At 39.8% G+C, this 10,543-nt stretch overlaps 1 protein-coding gene across 2 annotated transcripts; it reads left to right on the top strand.

Moving 5' to 3' along the window:
* Window positions 1–1,772: 1,772 nt before the first annotated feature.
* On the top strand, window positions 1,773–9,827 carry rab24 (RAB24, member RAS oncogene family). 2 transcript variants are annotated; one of them, XM_053440946.1, is made up of 9 exons: window positions 1,773–2,231; window positions 3,256–3,474; window positions 3,833–3,901; window positions 4,702–4,780; window positions 6,449–6,516; window positions 6,631–6,730; window positions 7,002–7,052; window positions 7,411–7,470; window positions 8,089–9,827. In XM_053440946.1, the coding sequence occupies exons 2-9, from the start codon at window positions 3,358–3,360 to the stop codon at window positions 8,154–8,156; spliced, it is 612 nt and encodes a 203-aa protein (XP_053296921.1). In that variant the 5' UTR covers window positions 1,773–2,231; window positions 3,256–3,357; the 3' UTR covers window positions 8,157–9,827. The 2 variants fall into 2 exon arrangements, with proteins under 2 accessions (XP_053296921.1, XP_053296920.1); XM_053440945.1 differs by having other exon boundaries at window positions 8,086–9,827.
* The last annotated feature ends 716 nt before the right edge of the window (window positions 9,828–10,543 follow it).

The following is a 10,543-nucleotide window of genomic DNA, read 5'->3' as shown; positions in this document are numbered from 1 at the left end:
TTGGGGGGCAGGTGCTCAAACCAAAAAAAAAGGGCACCCATTGCCAAAATTATTTATGAAATTAATAATAATAATAATAATAAATAAATTAAAAAAACACAGTAGGATATTTTCAACTATTATATTTGTTTTTGTTAACAAACTAACTCAAATTATCAATTTGAATAAATAAATTAATAACAGGCAAAAACAGACAAAACAAGGCCATATTGAATAACCAAATAACATGTTAGGGTTAGGGTTAGTGATGTGATGGGCTCCTCTGGACCAGGTAGGGTTACTGATTCTCCCTCATCTGTTTTACAAGTTCATGGCCTGATCCAAGATAAAAGAGAGCTGCTACCCTGAGCTGCTTGCTGCAGTTCCCTGTCCTTCTGCTTTTGGAGTCTCTCTTTTCTTGGCATTATGCTGCAAATTTAGTAAATGAGATAAATCAATGTTGTGCATAATTATCAAGAGTGACTTACATAATCTCTATAAAGCTGACAACACAGTACACAATATTTTTTGTTTTACTGTTTTCTGACCGAGTTGAAGCATAAGCAGCATTACACTAATAATATACCACAATTTACCTCACTTGTGAGCGCCGCGGAGTATGTCGGGGCGAAATTCTCACAAGAACTCAAATAAATACCCCGTCAGATATCAAAACACATTTGGGAGGAATTGATGACAGAGAGAGTAATTTTTATTCTTAAATATTGATGAATGAAGAAAAAATTGGGCTCCATCAGAAGGGCACTTTTCTCATCCAGAGCAAAAGGGCCAGTGCTTGAGCTCCACTAGGGGTCTATCTGTGAACGTGCTTGCTGATCTATATTTGGCTTTGCACTATTGCACACTTCTGTACCTTCTTGTCTTATTTGTTAGTTTTTGGTGCCGTCTAGTGTCTTTGGATGGTATCACCAATTTCCAGTGATGTGTCCTTCCGGGTCGAGGGTTAGGTCCAGAGAGCCCACGAGCCTGTTCCACCTATAGTTATTTTAAGTTTGTTTCTGCAGCAGCTATGCAAGCTATGCATCCATAATCTAGAGCTGCTCTCACAAGAGCCTGATACATATTTAGCAGTGCCATTTTGCTAGCTCCCAAGTCATAATAACCATTTCTTTATGGGTTTGGGCTTTTATATATATATATGATTCAGGACATATACCAGGTCTATTGTCCACTCTGATAACCAGAGACTACGTTTTTACTCTCTAGTCTAGATGATGTGTCAACCATCCGTTCCATGCTTCTTCAAGTGTGCTATTATTCGTATGATCTGAAATCCTGGAACCTACTTCATCTTTACCTGGACAAGTTTGTCGTGCATTACAAATGTCTCGCTTCAATTCAAAAATACTGAACGGTAAATCCAAGTCATCACCTGTTGCCGCCCCTTTTGTGTTTAATTCCTGGTATTTGTGCTAGAGTATTTTCTCTGCATAGTCATGCTTTTCCTGAGCTGTGAATTTAATAAACGTTTTTCTCAAAAGTTGCCTTTTTCGGCTTTATTGATTGCATTTAGATTATTGCTGGTCCGTAGTGGTATTTCAAAGTTTTTTCTTTTCCTAATCATTCCCTACACGTTCGAAAGTTGTGTTTCAGACCCAATTTTATGACACTATTGCATCAATCATGCTCGTTATGAAAATCTGATTGTTTAACAAAGTGATTAACTGTGTAAAGTAAACTCGGGTATTTTCCTGGTTTGCCCGGGTCTATCGTACCAACCGACGCGGCTACGTAACTTCCCGTGATTCTGTCATGCAACCGGGCCACTTCCTGTTCTTGGAAACCGCACCTCTCGCCTCTGTGGTTCCCACCCAAACAAACGAAGCTCAGCTGGATATTGTGTGTGTCCTCTGAAACACGTAGCAGCTCTGTCTGTTGTCAGCCGGTCTGTCAGCCGGACACATTTCCAGAGGAGGAGCTCCATCCTCTGTAAACCACAGACGATGTTTACCCCCTGTGTCTGTCACCGTATCTAACCTGCTCCTGGTTTCAACCATTGCACAACAACTGTATCGGCTGGGTGTAGCTAGCTAGCTGGCTCTGTACAGTCTGAGCCCGGACACACACACACACACACACAGCAGTCAGGCTTTTATATTTGAGCTGAGCTGGGCAGAGATGACGAGCGGTTTGGTGACAGGCTTTTCTTTAAGACAAGTGTGGTAGTCACGGAAGACCGACCCGGTTCGGTTCCCGGTGCTGAGGATTCGTTGAGTCAAGCTAGCTCCAAGGTGAGTTTCCAGTGTTTGTGTACGCTGCTGAACTTAGCTAGGCTAGCTCCCAGATCCGCTGCAGTGCTGCTGGGCTGATGTTTGTGGCCATGTCACGTTGAGCTGACTGAACGACTCACGATCTGATCTAATTTAATCAAAACTTCACTTTTTGTTTCCTTGGAGCTGATTCAGATAAAGAAGTTTAACAATCTGAGAAGAGTAGGAACTTAAAAGCTGGTTACTCGTGACATTGTCAGTAGAAAATACAAAGGTACGAAGTGTACTATTGGGTGATAGATAGAAAAACAACGGTGTCGTTAGTTAAAGTCAAATAAAACTAATCAAATATATTTTATTTGTCATTATCAGTATAATTAGGTTATTTATCAACTGTTAATTCTGCTTATATAACTTTTACGACTCTTATAGTATTCATGTATAACTTAGAGATATAAATGATAATACTTTAGGTGTTTGAACCGTTCCAGTGATGTGAACATGATTTTGTTAACTTTAAAGGCATATGCAGTGGTAGAGTTAAAGAATATGTCAGTTGACTGATTTTCATAGTTGTAGTGATGTAATTTCCAAGCAAAAAGATTTTCTCTAAATTCCCCCTTTTTCTCTGTAGCATTGTAAATTGAATATCATTGGATTTTGGATTTTTAACAGCCTTACACACAGGTGTGAAAGAGAAAGTTGAGACTTCGATATTTCATAGTTTGGTTTCACTTTCTAACTCGTTTCACACATGTTGAAAGTACGGAACTTAATTATGAAGTCATTCGTGTGTAAAAATAGGAAATAGATTGGAGTTCTGCAAACTGTCAGATTGACAAAGTCAGAGGAAGTCAAAGAGTTGTAAATATTACCGGAGGGGTTTAGGATTTGTATTCCAAGCAGTTATGCATCATAGAGAGCCCACCTGTCATCATGTTCAGTCTTTAAATTATCATAACCTTCTAACTAAATGCAAATTATGTTAATGACTTGATAATTATTGTCACTCATCTGTTGTGTGTCCTGTCCTTTCCTCACTCAGCACACTGACCAGTCCACCTAGTGGCCTCACAAGTGGACCGCCCCTGGCCCGCACTGTTTGCTGTGCCGTGGCCTTGTCTCACCTTTTCCAGACACTGTTAATATGACTGCAATGCGTGTGGATGCCAAAGTGGTGATGCTAGGAAAGGAGAGCGTGGGGAAGACCAGCTTGGTGGAGAGATATGTTCATCACCGCTTCTTGGTCGGGCCCTATCAGAACGTGAGTGTCAGCTGCTCCGCTATAATTGCCATGTCGGTCCGTTGCTGATTCCCTGAGGACATTGTTTTAAAAGAGGCGTCTGTGACCATCATAGAGTTTAAAGGGTAATAATAACTCTGGATGCTGTAACATTTTGGTAGGTTTCTTTAAACATAAGAATATACAAGTTTAAGCTACTTAAATTACAGGATTAAGGGACTTTATTTACTCAGATTGCACACAAGTATCAGTGTAAACCTACTTTATCCTTTATTGCACATTAAGTGTGTGGTCTATCAAATTTCACAGTTCCCACAGTCAACAGGGACTTCCACAAATGAGTGTCTAATGCTTTATTGCTCTCTCCTTTTCCTGACAGACTATCGGCGCAGCTTTTGTTGCCAAACCGATCCAGGTGGGAGAGAAAGTGGTTACCCTGGGAATATGGGTGAGTAAGAGGCTACGTCACATGAGTTTGCCGTCAGGGCCAGAGTTTTAGATCTGAAAATGTGACCCCATAACACCCTTAAAGCCGATAATATGTAAATGAAAACCTTAATTTTCAAATCTGTTGTCACTAAAATGTCAGAGAGTCGTAATCTGGTCTTAAATCAGGTCTAAAAAAAACGTGCAGTCACTCCAGTTTGCATTTGTTTGGCAATATAATAATCTTCTGAACTGAGTATACAGCATTACAAATATTTTTTTAAGTGGTAGTTACAAATAGATCTTATTGTAGATAACATTTATGACATATTACTATACTCTAATTGATTAAAAAGTTGCATTCACAAGCATTAATCATATCAGTGTAAAATGTGCACAACAACGTGACCTCTGTACCTACTAACACTCTCCGTCCATCTCACTGTATACATGTGAAATTTGCGAAGGAAGTAACAGGGTGAATTCTGCGGTTGCATAACTGTCTCAGAGGATGTAAATAATTAATGATGATAATGACTTTCTTGTAGTGGTGAGTGTCCATTACTTGTTCCACTTTTCTTTACTCTAACTCGATAAAAAGAAGTCAGTAAAAGAAGAAATTCAGAAATTTCCTAATCACCGTTTTGGGTCATTCCACGACTTTGTCGTCGTAAGGGGAGATCGGCCCAGAAACACACATGACTACATTTAAGCTGTTTAACAGAAAGCAGGGGTTTCTCTCCTGGATCACATTACTGTGACTCCATTCCGATTGGATCTCAGTTTCTTACATTAGTCCCTGTCTTCTCCATTTCTCATCAGGACACAGCGGGATCAGAGCGCTACGAAGCTATGAGCAGAATCTACTACAGAGGAGCCCGGGCGGCCCTGGTCTGCTATGGTAAATCATGTTAGAGAGAGCCTTCAGGGGTCGTGACTTAAAGGCTGGTGGTGAACATCAGCCATGAGCTCTCCAGCTGGTGTCCACCTCTTTAAAAATGACTATTGGTTGTTGTGTTTTCCCCTGCGTGTTGTGGATGCAGGTATATATTGTTGAGATTTAAGACAAAATCAGTTGAACAAATTATCTCCCTCAAATAAGAATGTAAACAGAGTTACCAAGAGAAATATAATTATAGCAGAATACAGTCTAATCGCACATGATGCTGTGTATAAATCCACGACAGTTTACTTCTTTACTTTTAAACAAACTTACACAAATTCATCTATAAAATCATTCTACAAAGTTTTGTTCAGATGTAGGGTTGCAAAGGGGTGGAAAATTTCCGGTAAATTTCCGGAAACTTTCCATTGGAATATTAAGCTCGGGAATTTTGGAGAAAAAAAATTACACAAATTAAACGCTGAGCACTAAAAACATCATTCAAAACTCTATTTTAAAGATGTAGGGAATGCAACACACGCTGCACGTTGAATTTCAACCCTGCACTGTGCATTTCTCCATCACATGCACAGATAATTCCCAGCATCCTGCACACTACAGCAGAGCTATTGAGGCCTGCTGTAGTGTGCCGGACTAGTCAGGGAAGTTTCGATGATATTACTGTGGAAAATATATAAGCATGCTGATTGAGGATTGTTCATCTGTTCATCTAGTCTATTTCTATTCACTTATCCATCATTTGTAAAATATTTTTTAAGACGATTCCAATTGTTTGGCCAACTATTTATATCTCTGGCATTGCTTTAGTGTTTTTTTACAAGCTTTTTTCTCACCTTATTCTACAGAACAATGCCACGTGCACTATCTCATGTATGGAGAACTTTCACCCCAGCCAATGTAGAAGCAAAGGTTGTGTACATTTGCAAATACTGTGCAAAGACCTATGTTAAGAATGACACAAAGATGCAGAAGCATATAGTCAAGTGCCCAAAGTTTCATCAGGGCTCAAATCAGCCTATGACAAAACAAAATGTTTATATCTATGTCTGTATATGACAAGGTAAATACAGTTAGTATAAATTACCCACACATTTCCAGTTTATTCCCGTTAATTCCCGTTAATTCCCATGGAAAGTTTCCAGCTTTGAATATTCACGGAATTTTGCAACCCTATTCAGATGTCAAACTGGAAATCTTACCAGTAAATATTATGTAATAAAACTGCTCACAGTTGTGAATTGTCTTTTCTTTAAGACTGACTTGTAGCCACATTTTCTCAATTGTTTTCAAGACTGTGTTTTTGTTGCATGTCGGGGAACTTTGCCTGTTAGAAAATAGCCGACGGCCATTACTCACACTGTTGTCATATTTAATTTAATGCCCTCTATAAGGTCAGCTTGCCCTCTTCTTTACCTTCCGTATTCTATCTGTAGATTTTATTTCACCAGTATTTTATTACATCCTGTTTCTTTTTAACCGCAACTGCACAAATTGATGATTGTGCCTCCTACTCAAATGTCTTTTAATCATTGACTTTTGACTATTCAATTAGACAGGCTGTGGATTCCAGTTAACAAATGCTGAGCTCATTCTCTACTGTAAGCAGGGTTTTGTTTATATTCTGTACATATCTTCTGGGGAATATGAAATACTTTTGATTTTTAGATCTGTCTGACAGCAGCAGCTTCCAGCGAGCTCGGTTCTGGGTGAAAGAGCTGCAAAACTGTGAAGAGGTAAAAGAGTTTTTCCAGTCTAACTTCAGCTACTTGACATTGAAATGGAAAGGTCCAAGTCTCTCAACAACTTTGTTTTGGTTTTGTGTATTCTATCTCTGTTGTGTACTCCAGCACTGTAAAATCTACTTGTGCGGCACTAAGAGTGATCTGATTGATGGAGACCGGAGCTTGCGCCAAATCGACTACCATGATGCTCAGGACTTTGCTGAAGGTAACCAAGTCTCGACTCACTTAGTCGCACTGTTATAAACCTGCTTTCTTTACTGCTCATTTTGCTTATTTAAGGAACATTGAAAAGTTTACACATTAACATAATCTCTGTGGTGTGTTGACATGGCGGCCGGTCACTTCTATTGTTTTTCCAACCTAGTTTAGATGAAATCACTCCCATGTCCTTATGATAAAAAACCCAACAGGCCAAGTGAAGCCATTTTATTGACCAATAGGGAAATAAAGGACATACTTATTTTTTGCTTACACAGAGATTGGTGCACAACACTTTGAGACCTCCAGTAAAACAGGAAAGAACGTGGGTGAGTCACAACTTCGTCATCTGCAGACCACATTGTCTTTTGTCTGTCTTTTGAGGAACTGGGTTTTCCTCACAATTGTAATATTGAAAACCAACAAAGCAGATAAGAGTCAGCTCTCGAGGGAAGCGTTGTTGATACCAGTTTGAGATTTGCAGAAGGAACAAGACAAGAACAGTCATGATTTCTTTTTGAGGAGGCCTATTTTGGAGCCTCTGTCACAATGTCAGCTAAAAATAGTGTCGTTGTTGTGTGCAGCACAGTTTACTGTCAACCAGATCTTTGGAATCTGGGCGGATCAGGTCTATATGTGAATGAACTGATGGAAACTGACAGGCCTTATTCTTCCTCTGCTTGCCAGATGAGTTATTCCAGAAGGTTGCTGAGGTTTACAACAGCACGGCCTTCCAGTACATGACGGGTGAGTATTTTATCTGTATACCGTAGAGATGCCAGGTAAAAATTTCAATTTGAATCTGCTATTTTTCCACTGAAGGCCAGCATATGCTTGAAACACACACAATCACACAAGTGTCCATGGTCATGGTCATCTCTCTAAAAATAGGTATAACAGCTCACTGTCAGACAGTCCTTCATCATTGATTCATAGTTTTGTTGATGTGAAAAGAAATCTACTCAGTTGTTTGAGTCCAAGTGACAGCTGATCAAATGCTGAAGACATTTCCCCAAGGCAGTCTTGAGATATCACAATTAAGAGGTTTTGAGGCCACCATGACCTTTGACCTTCCACTACTGAAATTAAGGGCAGATTTTGGAAATTACATCTCTGGTAGACATTTCTGGCCGAGCGATATGAGCAAATCTAGGTCAAATTCAGGACGTTAGTGGATTATTTTAGCTTTTTGGGAAATATAAAATGTTTTGAAAGCAGATTAACGTGCTATGTTCCAGTATTTAGTGTTTAAAACAATTTGTAATGTGTTGATAAACTGTGAGATTATCTGAGTGGGTTTTTCTTCTACCTACCTGCTGGATACAAGATGTAAAATGGGCTCTTTCTCTTCCTCTGTTTAAGCAGAAGAAACTGGCGTGGACTTGGGCCAAAAGAAAGACTCCTATTTCTACACCTGTTGTCACAACAACTGATGCAGAGCAACACGAAGGGAAACAGAAGTGGTCACCGTCTCTCAGCTGGAGTCAAACCTGGCTGGGGGTCGGATATCTCCGCTTTGGATCTGGAATCCAAATCACAGAAGGAAAAGAGGTCAAACAGTGCTGTTCTTTGTTAGATATGTTTATTTCTTTTGTGCCATAAGGAACAAAAGGCTGCAAGACTATGGAGAAGGATTTGCTACAGCTGCGACTGTTTCTGGGTGGGGAGGTATTTAAAAAAACAAAAAAACACTTCCACCTTTTCCCTCAGTTATGTCCTGTGTTATATCCCCACATCAGCTGGTCACTGTAGCTCTGAGCTGGACCACATCATGGGAGTGAACCTGACGTTTTAGTGACCTGCAGTGGTGAGGAAGATCCTCTCGAACCCAGACTGGCAGAGAAAACTTGAATGATGCTGTTTATTGATGTGGCGAGTACAGACAGTGCTACAGGGTGGTGAATGGTTTGTTTACAGCAGTTCATTTTTGTTTACATCAAACTGTTATTAAGCTCGTTGTGGAAGCCAATCCGTTAGGCCTGCACATCTTCAATGACGCCTACACAAATGTAGTGAAGACGAGGACGTATGACTCTAAGGTCCTCAGTCGTACTTCACTGAAATGAACCTTAACGAAACATTTGCAAATCTGGTATCTTGATCTTTATAAAGGCATTTATATGCACAGTAGAAATGACAGGACCATGCATGCGTCCAAAATGAGCTTTCTAGAGCTTTGGCTCGCTACTGTTTACCACAGCTTTTACCATGTGACCGCTATGGATGTAATAAGAGAGCTGAGGCTGGGCAGTCATGGAGCCTTCCTGCTAATTTCTCCCCTCTGGCTGCTTGTGACACTGAATTAGACCAGGGTTATCAAAGAGAAGTCTGTCAAACTGTGGACAGGATACCCACAACTGTTCACGCTTCTTATTATGACTTTTTAAACCAAAAACACGAGAAATATTTTCAAATCTTTAAAGCCGTTTTGTGTGATGCCCTCCCGATGTAAAGTCTCTGGGGTCAGCGAGACAAACACTGATACTTGAGCAGAGGGCCCAACAACACAGACGCAAACCAGGAAGCTACATTTCTCACAGACAGTCCGGCTCTTGTAACACATCCATGCTGACCGTATGCACAACACACATCTAAGTCTTTGGCAGCAAAAGCTAAACTGACCGGGATCGTTTCTAAATTTAAACTCTAAATGTTCTGCTTTGTACTTCTGAATGGATGTGACACATTCAGAGATATGACTATTCATTTCTGGTAGTGAAGCGATCCTTCAGCGCTCTACCCACTAATCTAAGCTTCCCTCTGCTGTGATGATGAACCACCGATTTAACCAACACAGGAAGAAGCCTTGTGGCTGAATGGGGTAACATTGTACAAACTGTCATCTCTCGATGTTCTCAGAACAATATCTCCAGCTCTATTCAACACTCAAGCCTCTAATTTATTGCCTTTTTTTTATTTTATTTGTGCTGCCAGATGTTGGAAAATAAACAGACGCCATCTTAGTTTTCTCCATGTTGATGCTCTGATGCGTTCATGTTCTGCGTTGGATTGTTTTGATGCACAATATTTTTTAATGCAGGTTGTTAAAGAAACTGGTGTAAAATACAAATGTTCTGTAAAATTAAAAGGTTATTGAAAGAAAATTGCTCTGATGAATCTAACATCTTACTGTAATTGATCCAGAATTTATTTTATGCTAGTTTATCTGCTAGTCAGCTGTTTCATGCAAATTTTGTGATAAAGAAATATTTGTATTAATCAATTCTAAGGGCAATTAAAAAATATTAAGTTAATGTGGCTCAAAAAAAGGAAGTTAAAACAACTCAAACCAGCCCAACTACCAAAACAACATAAATAAGAATAACTTAGTCATCTTCCCTTCTAGTTCAAAATGATACCATCTTACAATGTTACTCTATATAAATAAGTTGAACTGCAGTGTAGTTGATTTTCTGTACAATTAAAACAGGTTAGATAGACTACTTAGAAAGTGCAGGGCCCAAGGAAAGAAATAGCACTGCAGTTGTATGCCTCCACCAACCAGTGCAGTTTTCGTCTACGCATCCCCCCCCCCAGATTAGGTCACTATGACCTTTACTTTTGACCACAGAAATCTACTCAGTTAATGTTTTAGCCCAAGTGACAGCTGATCAAAAGCTGAAGACATTTCCCAAAGGCAGTCTTTAGATATCACAATTAAGAGGTTTTGATATCGCAACATGACCTTGACCTACAAGTCCAAGTCAATGTTTGCAACAAAGTTAAAGAAATTCCCTGAAGGCCTTCTTGATTGTTCAAAACAATGGGACTGATGGACAACCCGAAAACACCTACTGCCTCCTGCCGCCGCAGGGGGGAA

Source organism: Pleuronectes platessa, chromosome 15 (genome assembly GCF_947347685.1).
Source record: "Pleuronectes platessa chromosome 15, fPlePla1.1, whole genome shotgun sequence".
NCBI lineage: Eukaryota > Metazoa > Chordata > Actinopteri > Pleuronectiformes > Pleuronectidae > Pleuronectes > Pleuronectes platessa.
The sequence above is the reverse complement of the archived record's forward strand: the minus strand, read 5'-3'. Positions and strand labels throughout refer to the sequence as shown.